This window comes from Triticum urartu, chromosome 7A, assembly GCF_056163025.1.
Source record: "Triticum urartu cultivar PI428250 chromosome 7A, HENAU_Tu73, whole genome shotgun sequence".
Classification (NCBI taxonomy): domain Eukaryota; kingdom Viridiplantae; phylum Streptophyta; class Magnoliopsida; order Poales; family Poaceae; genus Triticum; species Triticum urartu.
Genome location: NC_141879.1, coordinates 672,637,857 through 672,653,589, shown reverse-complemented (window position 1 = coordinate 672,653,589; position 15,733 = coordinate 672,637,857). Strand labels below are relative to the sequence as shown.

Here is a 15,733-nt window from a genome sequence, read left to right as displayed (position 1 = left end):
AGACAAAGGATACAAGAATTATATTTCTGTAGAGAAAGGTAAACTTTTTGTATATAAAAAGGTAACAGAAAGCAAACAAAATATCAAAGAAACGTTCTGATGAGCCCAGCCCAATATTTCTGTATAAACATGTTAGGAAGCAAACAAAATATCAAAGAAACGTTCTGATGAGCCCAGGCCAATATTTATGTATAAACATGTCTTACGAAAATAACTGCATTAATTCTGTATATGCGTGGGGTATTAAAAAAGCAAAAAAAAAACAATGGGTCCTAAGATAAATCAAAGGAAAGCGTGGGGCCTGAGATAACGATCATGATTCCCTTTCCTCCTCACGCTATGGAAATCCACCCCGTGATTTCTGCCTTACATATTTCCTACAACAACATATCTCTCGACCTGGAGCCCAAAGAAGCAACGGGTTTTGCACCGTAGGGTTTCCTTCTGTTGGAACCGCAGCCCTCTAGCTACCTCTCCTATCACTCGAACGGAGGTGGAAGAAGAAAAAAGTGTTCTAACCTGCGCATGCACGTCCACTAACAAACTCTGTGCATGCTAGCTTCTAACTACACGCACACAACGCACGCACACTGCCCATGCATAGCTGGATTATGCCCATACACACACACGCACGTAACTGACACACTTGTGGTTTATTTCCTAACACCTTCCACCTCTCCTTCATCCTCTCTCGTGAAGAACTGCCGCATCTCCCGTCTACCGCGCCGGCCTCCTCCACTGCAAGTCTCTCCAGCATCTATCCGTGGTGAACTACCATCGCCCTCCATGTCTAGGTCACAATCCCCGGTGGCCCGTGTGGATCAATCTGCTATCATCACGGTAATGATATCTCTCTGTAATTACATCCTATTCACGATTTCACATCTACAAGGCAACATAGTCACTAGAGGGGATCCAACAAAGTGAATCAACATGCCCTGTGTGACCACACAAAATTGCCAAGATGCTTTGTGTGACTGTAGAAATTCTTTGGGCAACATCCACCTGATTAGTTAAGAGAATAGTCACGCAAGTGAATATCAAAAAGTTGATTGAATGAACAATTAGACAAAGAAGATACTGAAATTTTGTTGGGAAGAATGTCCTGATGCCACTAAGTTAAAGTAAACATGTCAAAATATGTGCACCCAGTTGTGATGTACTCCCTCCGTCCCAACATATAAGATTGTTTTTCAAGGTGATAGAACTTAGGGGCCTAATGTTAACAGTGTGACAATAATATGTCCTTCGGTTTTCAGGAAAACATCGACAGGGGAGCCAAGTACGAGCATACCACCAAAGACGAGGATATGAATATCGAGTCAACAAAGGCAATAGAAGAACAAACCATCATCGATGATACAGAAAATATGCAGATTGATGAGGTCATACCCTAAGACAAGCATACGAAACCCCAAGTCGACAAAGGCGGTTTTATTTTGACATGTCACTATTATTTTTATTCTGCGGGGACAAAACAATATGTAATTTGTAGTATAATAATATCATTCCTAGAATTCTTTACTCACCTTAATAATAATTGCTATTTTATAAGTACTGGATAATATTATATTATTATGTGTTTCAGTTAGTAAGCGAGGAAGAACCATATGGAATAGACGACAGAGACGAAGTAGAGAAAAATAATAGCATGCAGGCCACTGATTGCGAAGTGACAAAGGCATGCTTTCTTTTCAACTATCCCAAATAGTTCTAATTCTAATTATATTATATCCTGCATAGGAATTATTCTTTGTAATATTGCTCTCAGGAATTAAACTTCAAGGAAACAAGCGAACAAATGCATCCACCTCAAGACGATAAATTAGCACAAACATTCATCACCAAAGAGATAGAAACTATAGGGGACAAGCTGGCAGAATCAAATGAAATAGCCGACAAAGGAGAAGTGGAGAAAAAGAAAAGCACACGGGTCACTGATTCCGAGGTGATACATGCATATTTTCTTTTCCAACTATGTCTCAAATAGTTCAAATTCTAATTATATTATATCCTGCATACAAAATATTCTTTGTAATGTTGCTCTCAGGAATTAACCTTCGACGAAAAAAGTGAACGAATGGGGCTAGCTCAGGATGAGGAATTAGCACAAACATTGGGCATCGAAGGGGCGGAAACTATAGGGGACACTCTGGCAGAATCAAACGGAATAGCCAACACAGAAGAAGTGGAGAAAAAGCAGAGCACACAGTCCACTGATGTAACACCCCCAGTGTCATGCTATAGTAATCACCTATTAATGGTGCCAGCTCACCATGCTTACTGAGCTAATTGTCACTTGTTGAAAAATCAAAGTCAAATTTCAAATTCAAATTATGAGGGAAATTCAAAATTGCTCAGACATGAAATCCAAAATGTTCATCATGTGGAAAATAATCCCTAACTAATTCTGGTGGTGGAACCAATTTTTTTAAAGTGCTTAAATGCCCTTTAATAAGGAAAACAGAAAAGGTTTTTCGTTTAAAAAAGGGAAAATGCTAAAAAGGGGAAAACACCCCCCCCCCCCCAACGCTGGGCCGAATGGCCCAGCTGGCCGCCGCACCGGCCGGTCCACCAGGCCCAGCCGGGCCTCCTTATCGACCCCACCTCACTCCCGAACCCTAAGTGCTACCCCCACTCCCACCTCGTTCCCCCCACGATCCCCTCGCTCCTCCCCCCCGATCCAGTCCCCTCCCCCTCTCCCCGATCTGGGCGCCCCTCGCCCTGAGCACCATCGCCGTCGCCGCCCGGTGGCTTCACCGGCATCGCCGGCCAAGGCCACCTCGCCGCCGCCCGTCTTCGTTCCCCTCCCCACCGTCGCCGCCTCGCCTCCTCGTCCACTCCCTGAGCGCCGTCATCGGGCGCCGCCCCGACGTCGAGCTCCTCCGTCCTCGGCCTCCTCCTCGCGCCCGCTGCCATCCCCCTGCATCGGACGGTGAGGCCGCGGCCTCCCCCTTCTCTCCCCCGCTCGCGGTTCCTCGCGCTCCGGCCGCGGTCACCGCGCCCTTCCCCGCACGCACGCACTCCTGCTCACCTCCTGGCCACCCTGCTCACATGCCGCGCTGCTCGCGCGCGCCCAACGCCGCTGCCTGTCGCGCCCTCCGCACGGCGCTGCTCCGGCTGCCGCACCTGCTGCTGCGACGCTGCTGGCTGCTACTGCCTTTCCCCACCCCTATTGCTGGCCTCGCCTTCGCCCGCACCTGCCGCCGCGCACGCCGTCCACCTCCCGCGCTCGCCTCCCGCACCGTGGCCGCGCCATGGCCCCCCTGCCTTCCCTGACAGATGTGGACGCCCGTTGCGGTGGCCGGCGACGCCTCGCCGTTTCCCCCCTGTTGGCCTGGGCGGGCGCTCATTCGGGCTGGCGCCCGTGCGCCCGCTGCCCGGCACCCGTGCACCCAGCGCCCGTTAAGGCCATGGGCCTATGACAAGTAGGCCCCGGCCCCAGAACGTTTTTATAAAAAAGGAAAATAAAATAAAAATTAATTAATAAAATTAATTAAGTTAATTAAATTAATTAAATTAATAATTAATTAATTAATTAACTAGTGAATTAATTAAGTTAATTAATCCTGTTTAACTAATCTAATTAATAAGTTAATTTAATTAAATAGTAATTAATTAGCTAAACCCTAATTAGTTTAAACAGTCAATGACGAACGGGACCCACACGTCAGTTGACCAGTCAACTCCTCTGTTGACTGCTGATGTCATGCTGATGTCAGCATGAACTATTCTGGATAATGTTGATTAAATTAATTAAATAAACCCTAAAAATGATTTAAATCTTTTAAATTTTAATATAAAATAAACTGTAGTTCGGCTGGGAAAACTTTGTACATGAATGTTGCTCAGAACGACGAGACGAATCCGGATATGCAGCCCGTTCGTCCGCCACGCATCCCTAGCATAGCGATCACACAACTTTCCCCCACCCTTCTGTCCGAAAACGTGAAACACCGGGGATACTTTCCCGGATGTTTCCCCCCTTCGCCAGTATCGCCTAGTACTGCGTTAGGTCACCCCCTGGCACCGCGTTTTGCCTTGTTATATTTTGTGATACTTGTTTGCCCCGTATTTACTGTTTCTCCCCTCTCTTCTTCCCCGGTAGACCCCGAGACCGACGTTGATGCGACTGAGTAGGACTACATCCCCGACAGCCCCTCCTTGCCAGAGCTTCCAGGCAAGCAAACCCCCCTTGAGCATTCCGATATCGCCCATTTCTTTCCCTCTCATGCTTGCATTAGAACTGCTACTGTTTTCTGTATGATCCTACTCTGATGCATAGCCTGTTGTTGTTACCTGCTTTCATACCTTACCTGCTTATCCTAAACTGCTTAGTATAGGATGGTTAGTGATCCATCAGTGACCCCCACCTTGTCCTAGTTGCCCCGCTTTATGTTCGATGACTCGATCAACGTGATCGACGCCCAGGCCCCGACACCGCAGATCACCCCCCCTTAGTTGTACGACTCTGCAGAGTTACCATCAAGTGTCGAGGGTGGAACCTCTTACATCACTCCTGATGAGATCTCCGTAGTGTAGCTTTACGGTCGAGGTCATCGAGGGTGATTTCCTCCTTAACCACTTCCGATACGGCTCTGTCGTGCAACCCATCAAACGTGAACCTCGAGGGTGGATCGTCTTAAGTTCACCTTGATGACAACATCGAGTGGAATTCACCGGGGGTGATTCCTCGGGTTTTCCCCTTGGTGTTAGACACACAGTTACTATGATTACTATGACTTTGCATTGAACCATGTGACTAAAGACGGGTTGACCCTGAGTGGTACCCGCGCGAGCTTAATTGCGAGTGATGTGGATTCGGGTTGACCTGGAAGGTGCCCGCGAGATACTTACGAGGCATGGCCGGGCATTCTTAGCCCTTGCCGCAAGTACTCGAGACGGGGCGACGGGGTCACATCGATCGTGAGTCTCTGCTCATTACCGCGCGTTCCTAATCCACTACGATTTGGATATTTGATCCGAGGGGCCTCTGGCTTGATAACACTAACCATCACGTGGGCATAGTATGGGCATTCTGCGTCGTATACATCAGCCGAAGCTTAATAGACGTCAGCGACTGAGCGGCGCACGCCAGGTTGGACTGGAAAGCACCTACCTTGTTGAAGGAGGTAGCTAGGTCTGCTCACCGGCCGCGTTCGCAACGTGCAGGAGTTCCCGGGGAGATGGCCCATGACCCCTGGGGGCATAGGTTTAGTCCGGCGTGCTGGCCTCTCTTTTAAGCCTAGGTCGGGTTGCGGCGTATTGTTTGGCCGAGGCCGGGCATGACCCAGGAAAGTGTGTCCGGCCGGAGTTAATCAAGAAAACATCTATCGATAGCCTGTCCTACGGTAACGGACACTTGGAGTTGTATCCCGATCGATACAACTAGAACTGGATACTTGAGGTGAGACATGGTGATGAGAATTGGATTGTGATGATAACTGGATAGTATGACTCTGGGATTGCTTTCTCGCAGGGAGTCGAGAAAGGATCTCTGCCCGAGGTTGATAACATTACTGCTACTTTACTTTATGCTACTCTACTCCCTCCTGTTGCTGCAAGATGGTGGTTTTCAGAAGATGCTAGTCTTCGATAGGCTAGGCTTTCCCCTTCCCTTCTGGCATTCTGCAGTTTAGTCCACAGATACAACCCATCTCCTTTGATATAGATGCATACTTGGTTTAGATTTGATGTAAGTCTTGCGAGTACTTTGGATGAGTACTCACGGTTGCTTTGCTACCTCTTTTTCCCCTATACCCGGTTGTTGCGACCAAATGACGGATCCCAGGAGCCAGACAATGCCACTGAAGACTACTACTCCCCGGAGGATGCCTACTACTACGTGAAGACCGCAAACGACTAGGAGTAGTTAGGAGGCTCCCAGGCAGGAGGCCTTGCCTTTTCGATCGTTGTTGCTTTTGTGCTAGCCTTCTTAAGGCACACTTGTCTAACTTATGTCTGTACTCAGATATTGTTGCTTCCGCTGACTCTTGTGTATTCGAGCTTATGTATTCGAGCCCTCGAGGCCCCTGGCTTGTAATATAAAGCTTGTATTATTTTAATCTGTGTCTAGAGTTGTGTTGTGATATCTTCCCGTGAGTCCTTGATCTTGATCGTACACATTTGCGTGTATGATTAGTGTACGATTGAATCGAGGGCGTCACAACTGATTCCGAATTTTCCAAAGTGACAGAGGCATCTTTCCTTTTTCAACTATGTCCCAAATAGTTCTAATTCTAATTATGTTATATCCTGCATACCGATTATTCTTTGTACTGTGGCTTTCAGGAATTATCCTTTGATGAAACAAGTGACAAATGCTGGCAGATGAGGACGAAGATTTAGCACAAACGTCCGACATGGAAGGGCCACAAACAGGGAAGCCTATCCGACTACATAACAAACCCAAGAAGGCACCAGACTACGTGGTGGCTCCAGAAGGCATGGACAAGTCCTTCTATGCCTTGCTTTTGCTACATTTATTTTCTTCATTATTAATAAATGTTTTGACTTACATCATGATAGATTATGCCTGCACCGGCGATGATTGGTCTATGATTGAAAATATAATGACTGAACCAAGCGATAACAGAAATTTAGTGAGCATCAACGACTCATATCTCAAAAAATTACAATTAGTACGCCTTTTAACCGAAGGAGAATTTTCTGGCAACGAAGTAAGTATATGTAGCTTTATGATAAGAGGATGTTATTAACATGAGTTCCTGTCATCTCCTAACCAAGGTGGGCACTTGATATTGTAGATCATAGACGCATACATACATTGCATAAGTGCTAAAGAGCATCTACATATGAGGTCAGGTGGAAGTGTGTTCTTAGAGAATGCATGCATCTCTAAGATGATAAAGGAATTTAGCTCTATACAGGATGATGCACCAAGATGGGTATTACAGAGAGCTAAAACTTATTTGGAACATGATATGGTGAGTCTCAGTTCCGTACATATTACTATGAATTCAATAGAGGACAAATATTTGTATACATGAGACCTAAACTAACAAAAAACCTATTTTCAGATATCCGTTCCAGTTAACATTGAAGAGTTTCATTGGTACCTAGCAGTTATAAATACCGGGAAGCGATGTATCCAGGTGCTCGACTTGGTAGGCCCAGGAATGAACCGCAAAGACCTCACTGCTATGGTTAGTTATTAGTCCCACTACACCATCTTTTGATAAGACAATTTTCTGTTATTCTTCAGTTGTGATGCTAATACTTTGTCATTTGTTCATGCAACAACTGAAAGGACTGGAAAATGTATTCCAATATGCTAAGGTTCAAATGGAACTAAAATCTGATAAGTGGAAAGACTTAAACATCAGTGCATGGCCAAGGGAAGATTGTATTAAGAGTAGACTGCAAATAGATGGGTATACCTTCTAACTCAAAGCAATCGACATTATGTGTTTTTTGTATGTCCCCATTAGTTGCATCACAAAATAAATTTCTCCATAATAAGAAAAGTATACAAGCTGAAAGGATACGGACTGCAGAATAAAATGAGGCTATGCACCGATTTGACGGGGACAAGCAGGGGTCAGAGAGACTAACCTGGACTCGGACAAGCGATGAGAAGCATAGGGAGGGTCTCGAGCAGCAGCACAGCATGCAGAGGTCTTCGTGGTCATCCATGGAAGGAAGGAACTGCAGATCGCGAGCTCCTGCTCCGGACCGAATCGAACAGCCAAATAAAGTTATGGTTGGAGAGCAGAGCATCCGGATCGAGGGGATAAGAGTTGAAACCGGACCTTGCTGGCGTCCCGAGCAGGGGGGAGGGAAGTTCATGGCGCGCGGGAGAAAGTGGAGACACTCATGGCGGCGACGGCGAGTGCGTCAGGAGGAGGGAGGGCCCCGGCGTCGCCGGCGCGCATGCCAAGCTCGAGCGCCTCCTCGAGCACCTTGGTGACCTTATACAAAGAATGGGTGGGGCAGATCAAAGGCATGCGTGCCCGCCGGCAGTGTTGACGAAGGGGAGGGGCGGGGCACATCAAGGGCCTACGTGCCCGCCGACAGTGGTGATGAAGGGAAGGGGCGGGGCGCATCAGGGGCCTCCGCGGCGGCTGGCAGTGGCGACGAAGGGAAGGGGCTGGGCGCATCAGGGGCCTCCGCGGTGGCTGGCAGTGGCGACGAAGGGAGGGGGTAGGGCGCATCAGGGGCCTCCGCGGCGGCTGGCAGTGGTGACGAAGGGGAGGGGCGACCACCACATATCGCCGGCTGTGGATGGGGAATCTGGCGTGTGCCAGTGAAGGAGGGAGGGAGGGAGGGAGGGAAGAATGGGGAATCTGGCATGTGCCTGTGAAGGAGGAGGGAGTGAGGGGGCGGTGTTAACTGAGTTTTTTTATTTAATACTCTACTACTTTACTAATTTGAACTGTTAAGCACGTTTCAAAGAGGGATTTTGAGTGAGTGTGGGGTTGTCCAAACCAAAATATATCAACTTCTTACATTATTTTTCATACATTCCGAAGAGGGATTGTGAGTGAGGGCGGGATTTTCTTTATCATCACTTCTTTGTTACAGTCATGATCATTTGATGATTTTAAAGTCTTCTTATATAAATATCTATAAAATTGATAAAAAAAGTATTGAATATATTTAAATTTTGTAATCATGCAGGTCATCTTGTGGTTTGTGGATGGTAAATTTTATGGAGTACTTCACAGGAGAAATTTTGTCTGACTCTCCTACATAGGTATTTTTCGATGTGTGTCATTATACTTACATTCTATGGTGTATCACTATTTAACTATGAGTTCTATTTTAATAGGATCATATCACAGATTTTAGAGCGAAACTAGCCGTCATTTTAGTGGACTCGGAATTGAATGATGATAATATAAGAAATCGAGACATTGAAGATGACGAAAACAACACAGATCCCACAAATTGTATGATTCTGGAAACACCCCCTGAGAACCTGAAACCATCGAATACATCGTCAAAAGTTGAGCTCATCTCGCAATCATTTATCCTTTCTCCCTCTCTCACTCCAACAAATGATGACTTAATAGATGAACTTTGTTTGTTCATCGGTATGGTTGATGATGTCGCTCTACTAGAGTAAGCCATATGTTTTTAGTCCATTTTGTATTTTAATAAATTACTCTGATTTTATTATAATTGACAGAGTTTCAATTTTGCAGAAGCGAATGAGTGAAAAGCTCTGATCCTTATCCCATTAGTTTGAATTTGAGACAAATAAAAATATATTAAATAACAATGAATGCATGGATGTTGATTGCTTCAATATGGTTGTACGGATACTAGCGTGCCACGAAGTCTAGCTTTTCAGAGACATTCCATGTCACTACATGGATCTAAATTTTTGTGTAAGTCGTTATAATCCTGTATTACATTTTGCCTCATGGAACTAATATTTTCTTTTTCTTATTTTAGTCCATGTCCTACTATGCACGAGACTCACGTCATCGTGAAAATATGGACATTGCTATGTTGAAATGGATGTTTGATAGCTGGCCAGACAGTAATGAGTATCATATTTTACATTGTGATACGGTAAGTTTTAAAATTTTAATTTATAACAATGGTTTGTCATGCCTTAACTAATGTTTTCTAAATTTTTAAACATATGCATCGTTGCAGATTTTATTGCCATGGGATATTTGTGGGATATTTCTATTGTTTGTTTTTGATCAAAATAAAAAAGTGGTCTCAATTATGGATCTGATACCAATACCTATTTTGGGAAAAATTGTACTTAAAACTGTGGTCAACAACCTAAACCGTGCGCTCCAAGTTGCAAACCCTGCATTCAAAGACGACATTTCTAAATGGGAATGCAAAGTTCATGTTGTTCCAACAAACTCACATGGGTATGAATCTTTTCACTGCATTACAAGATTAATTGATTTATTCAATAGTCAATGTAATATTTTTATAAATGCAATGCCTTGTCGGGTTATTTGGTGTTTAATTTCATGCACTCATTGTGCGATGGACAACTATATTTTCCCATACCCCAGGTTAGTATTTACACCATGCTTATTTGTATACACATTGCACATTATTTTGTTATAACAATGTTGCATAATGCATATGTAGGATGATTTTGAACTAAGAAAGCAATTTTTGGTGCATATTTTAAAGTATGAAGAGAATGAAGCTCAAAACAATATCCCATCAATTGAACGAAGCATCATAGATCGCAGCAATAGATGGACCTTCATTGCTTCAAAAGATGGACCTTCAAGAGATGCATAGTTGTGGTTTCTAAAATATCTTTTTGTAACAAATTATAATACAATTATTATGTCATTGTGCATTTTATGTGAAGACATGTTTCTGGATTATGTGTTACACGCACGCTCATATCGTTGGCATAAGACACCATGATAAAGACAGTTGGCTTGGTAATACAAACTCACTAACATAAAAAATAGATTCATAATAAATGTTTTTATGCGTTGGATCACAAAATATGTCACTTTTTTGAAAATATATTTTAATATTATATTATATCAAATTATTCTGTTTGAGACATGCGTTGCACGTGCATGCTTACTAGTGGATGAAAAAAAGGACGTCATCGGTTCAGGAACCAACCTACACCGAGATTACATAGGGCCAACATCACGAACACAAGATACCATTGTAGGAAAATATGAAAATCAGGTATGAGAAATGAAATTACTTTTGTTTTTATTCAGCTGCAACAATTAAAGTAAACGTGTAAAAACTATAAAGATGATACATGGTCAATCAATTCATTGATGGCCAGTAGAGAAGACCCACCACTCTCAAAGCAGGACGCTACTTTCTTCTTAAGCTCTCCCGCTCTCTTTCTCATCGCCTCCCCTTCGCTCCCCTTCATAAGCTTCAGAATGGCCTCCCCAATTTTGTTTCTCTCCAGCTCACCTTCGAGCTCAAAGCCTATGCCCCACACCGCATCCACGTATCTCGCGTTCATCATCTGGTCCGCGAACTGAGGCCTACAGATCATGGGGCAACCCTCGGCTACACTCTCGAGCGTCGAGTTCCACCCGTTGTGGGTCCAAAACCCGCCCACCGCACGGTGGGCCAGCACCTCCTGCTGTGGGGCCCACGGGGTCACCCTACCCCTGCCCATCACCATATCGTCGAACCCTTTCGGTAGACATGGTCCGTCCGATCCCGGCACGAGGTCTTGCCGAACGACCCATAGGAACGGCTGGCCGCTGTTGGCCAACCCCCACGCCACCTCCGAGAGCTCACCGGAGTCCATGCACGCCAGGCTCCCAACGCTGACGTACAATACCGACCCCGTGATCTGCGTGTCCAGCCACTCGATGCAGGTGTGATCCTCGTGCGGAAGCACATTGCTGCTTCTCCCTGCTGTGCCCTCGGTCTTGGAGGAGAGCCTGTGGAGAGGGCCGGTCGCGAGCACCATGGCGATGCCTATCTCGTCGCGGATCTTCTCAAGCTCGTCTGTTTCTAGTGCCTCGAATGTGTTGAGCACAAGGGCGGAGTAGCTCCTTGCTGCATGGGTTGCTTTGGCCAGAAATTTGGATAACATGTCATGGTCGGCCCTGCTCGAGAGGAAGAGGTCCCTCACGCGCAGCGGGGGAAGCTCCTTCACTGGCATGTCGAGTTGCGATTCTGAAACAAACATGTACGTGGGTAAATTAAACTAGCAGTGCTATTCGTGTGTACTAGTTTTACCAAAACTAGATGATATTGAGATGGTTGCAATCCAAATAAAAATATAATATACTCCCTCCATCTTTCAAAAGAAAGCCTTTAAATTTTATCTCAAGTATCTATATCTAATATAGTAATTATTAATATATTTTTTACAAACTTTGATCAAACATTACACCGTTTGACTCGAGATAAAACTTATAACCATTCTTTTTGGAGATGAAAGAGTAGTACATACTTCCTCTGCTCCTAGATATTAAACGTTTTGACAGTTCAGTTTAAACCGTCATTTAGAACCTTTTTTAAGAACTATTACGTACAAGTAGGATTCCTATTCCGATATTAAGACAGCTGTTTGGCAGCAAGGATGCACATCAATGTTCGGTCAAGTGTCTCATTCTAGTTAACTAGAAAGAGACCAATTTTTCTAAGCTACAGTACAGTTAGCAGTGTTGGAAAAGGAAATCTACTATTCTACAAAAAATAAATTCTTACTTTGTCGTACATGCTGCGGAAGGAAGAACACTAGCGTGATAGAAGAGTGTGGGGATCCTAATTAGGACATCTTCAATGGTAACCCGCAAGTTTTCTCCCACATCCGTCCGCGGATAAGGGGGACCAGTCCGTGGACACGGATACTGAAAGCCACCATACAACGCTGCCCGCATACAATACCATCATCTTTTTTTTTTCAAACATTACCTATTCTTCGTGTTTCTTGCAAAGAACATCAACTAGCGGTGTAGGCATTTGGGAGTTCTGACGAAATTTATGAATTTTGAGGGTGAGTGAAATATTTGTGTTTTGTTCAAAAAATATCAACATTTAGCATTGTTCTTATAAAAGATTATAAAAGAAGGAGGAATCCACCATTGTTACAAAGCTCGTTCGGGCAGACTAGTGGTACTGTGGTAGGCTAGACTACTCTCTCTTGCTTCAGCTGTATTTCAGTTCTACGGAAAGAAGCCCAATTTAGATTACAGGCAAAATAACAATTTATCAAATTATTCAAATTAAAATATAGCTGAATTTAAATAAAATATTCATTGATTTGCCCAAAATAAATTTGAAAATTACAAATTTTCTACGGTTTCGAGGGTGATAAAAAGAGCACGATTGATAACAGTTATGATGGGTGGGTCTGATGATTGAAAAACCTCACAAAATCTTAAAATTCACATATTGATTGTAAAAAATTCATAAATTTTTTATGGCTCCATTTATCATATATTTAAGCATTCACAAAAAAATTAATTCTTGAGCGAATAATTTTTTTTTTCTATGTTTGTTATTAAGCATTCGGAAGGAATACCCTACCATAAATAAAGGGAGACTAGCCACGAGAATTGGCAAAACACTCTTTTGATCTTGAGCTCACATCCTTCCTGGTGAACGATAAAATTCAATAAAATAGTAAAATAATTAAAAACTTTTTTCTTGTAAACATTGATGAATGTTTCAGGTTTCAAGTGCGTGTGAAATTTTGTGATGAAACGAAGTGGTGACGTCCGGGCAAAAATACAAAATCGACTCTTCAAAAGGCTTCGAACAATAACCTGTTGAAGCATTTTTTTTCTTTTTGGTCAGACCTCTATGAATGATATTTATCACAAAATTTTGTCCGCAGGTGAATAATTTATTAATGTTTATCACATTTTTTTACTTTTTAATTTACTGTTCACCAAGGTACGTGTGAATTGGGATAAAAAACTCCATGTCCATAGAATTGTGTTTAGTACAGACTAGGATTAACTGACCTTCGGGGGGCAGATAGCCGTTTTGGTGGAGCATGGGATAGGCAAGGATGCAGTTGAAGCAGGCTGCGCTGCCGGTCCGGAGCGCTATCGTCGGCAGCCCGAGCTCCTCGGCCGCCTTCTGCGCGCCGAAGAGGCTGGAGTCGACGAATAGGCACGCGGCGCGGGGCATCCGCTCGCCTGCAAGCCCCAACTCCGCCGCGAGGACGTCGCGGAAGGCCACGGACGCCTCCATGGCTGTGTTCATGGCGACGATCATAGAGACGACGTTCCCTGACGCGACGACGTCAGCGGGGACGCCGTCGGGCACGGCGACGAAACCAAACTCCGGGCGGAGCGCGGGGTCCAGCGTGTTGCGGAACCCGGTGTAGTGGAGGATGGTGACGACCAGGCCGCGGCCGTGGAGCACGTCGGCGAGCTGCAGCATCGGGTTGATGTGGCCCTGGAATGGCAGCGGGAACATCAGTACTCTGCGTGCGCGCGCATGCGGCTGCCGGCCGTTCCCGCCACCATTTGATGCATCTTGGGCGGTACTTGTTGTGCTCATTGCTTTGGGTCAATTTCAGCTCGTGGCCAACGGTTCTATCTTGGTCTTTAGCAAGCGCCGGGTACCCTCATTTTCTCTTCTCTTCTCTATCTTCTTAGTTCTTATATAGGAGTATCTATACAGAAAGAATGCAGTTTTTCTTGATGCAAAACACATGGTATTCCATTAATCGGTGGACACGAAAGAATCGCAGGCCGCTGGATGGTTAGACAGCCACACAGTATGGTCATCAGCGAGCTCCAATCATGCTGTATAGGTGGGACGGGGTATTGCTCTGAGAAAAAGATGGGACGAGATGTACGGAGGCCCGCGTCTATGTGCAACATGTGCCGCATAATATAAAGGGAAAAGATTCCTCGGCTGGCTCATAATCATGGTACGCTCCGTCGCCTTCGTTGCGGGTCACGCGTCCTTCTATAGGACCCAGCACCACACTGATCGCAACAACCACGTTTAGTGTTCCTAAAAAGATCTACACCGCATCCGTCTCTGTTAGCAGCCATTTCTCACCCACTGTATTACTCTCTCTCTCAGATACAACTCAATTTGTTCAGATTCAGCTACAGACTGGAAAGAAGGAAAGAAGGGAGAAATAGATGCCGTGCCGTGCCTTTGCCTTATCCTTTTCTTTTACAGTTTTGCTAGAATTTATCTAGATGAGATTTAGTTTGGTCTCATTCACCTTTTATATCCATTGAATGTGATGATATAAGATGCGTGTGTGGTGACGTGGGTTATATCCGTTTTTGTTTTTCAGATGAATGAGACCAAATTACGTCTCATCTAGATGAGTTTTAGCTACTCCATTTCTTTTATCCATGCCCGGATGGTGAAGAATCTGATTGCCCTTGCTTAAGTAGAGGTGGTCCACTCGGGGCCCACGTAGCATCGGTTCGGCTGAGCGATTCTACGTTGACAGCTCGGGGCGCGGTCTTCTCCTTGGGACGTCACTTGATCTGAGGTGGCAGCCATGGCAGCTGATTTGACTGCCATGGCAGTGTTCCTGTTGTGATTTAGCATGATCAGCCAACGGACGGTAACCTATGTTGCAAAAAAAAATCCGCAACACGTCATGTGTTGTAATGATGGATGGTGACGCGTGACCGCTTGATGCGCGAAATTTGACTGCTCGCAGCCCGGCCAATCTTTTAACAAGATCAGCCAATGGACACATAGCATGCCCGTATAAATGGAATGCCCACACGGGCCCACATATTTTTTGACGGATAAATTGGCATCCCACATTCCACATAATTTCATGTAAATGGTACTCTTTTATACTAAAAAAAGTAATGATGATAGCCACTTAAAGTGGACGAGACTTGCTTGCTCCCTCAGCGTGCGCCCATCCGTGCTCCCGCATACGTGGCATGATTTGATTGAAAAAAATAAGGTCTGGCCCCATCTATTAAAATCAGGGGGGCGATGATTAGATTAGAAAGAAAAAAGAGAAAAATACAGCCGTAAGATGAAGTGGAAACACGGATGGGAGCATGAGGAGGGAGCAGGCAAGCCGGATCCACTTAAAGTAACATCTATTTTTACGCGGGAAATAACGTACTATTGATGTATCTTAGTTCTTACCGAGCAATTGGGTATAACTTAAATCATCAATCTTAGGTTTACAACTTGTTGCTGTGTCTAAAAATCAGTTCATCTCAATACACACACGAAGTACAGTCCACTACTTGATTCTTAGCTCTTTCATATTTATGACTAAGCACATTTCATACACAAATCCACTGTGAGCTCGAATCTTGAGGTCAGTGGA

General features: G+C 44.7%; 1 protein-coding gene and 1 pseudogene across 2 annotated transcripts; one reads left to right on the top strand and one right to left on the bottom strand.

The window, feature by feature from the left end:
- The first annotated feature begins 2,660 nt into the window (after positions 1–2,660).
- Positions 2,661–10,245, top strand: LOC147961302 (uncharacterized; annotated as a pseudogene). The gene is made up of 13 exons (XR_015610132.1): positions 2,661–2,935; positions 4,109–6,444; positions 6,529–6,680; positions 6,768–6,947; positions 7,041–7,170; positions 7,271–7,394; positions 8,641–8,716; positions 8,792–9,084; positions 9,168–9,353; positions 9,421–9,540; positions 9,628–9,856; positions 9,931–10,007; positions 10,087–10,245. The product of XR_015610132.1 is annotated as an uncharacterized LOC147961302 (transcript).
- Positions 10,246–10,659: 414 nt separating this feature from the next.
- Positions 10,660–14,220, bottom strand: LOC125528345 (DIMBOA UDP-glucosyltransferase BX8). Its single transcript, XM_048692821.2, has 2 exons — positions 13,419–14,220; positions 10,660–11,619 (listed from the first exon to the last, which is right to left on the bottom strand). Exons 1-2 carry the CDS (start codon positions 13,960–13,962, stop codon positions 10,721–10,723), a joined length of 1,443 nt encoding a protein of 480 aa, XP_048548778.2. The 5' UTR covers positions 13,963–14,220; the 3' UTR covers positions 10,660–10,720.
- Between the last annotated feature and the right edge of the window lie 1,513 nt (positions 14,221–15,733).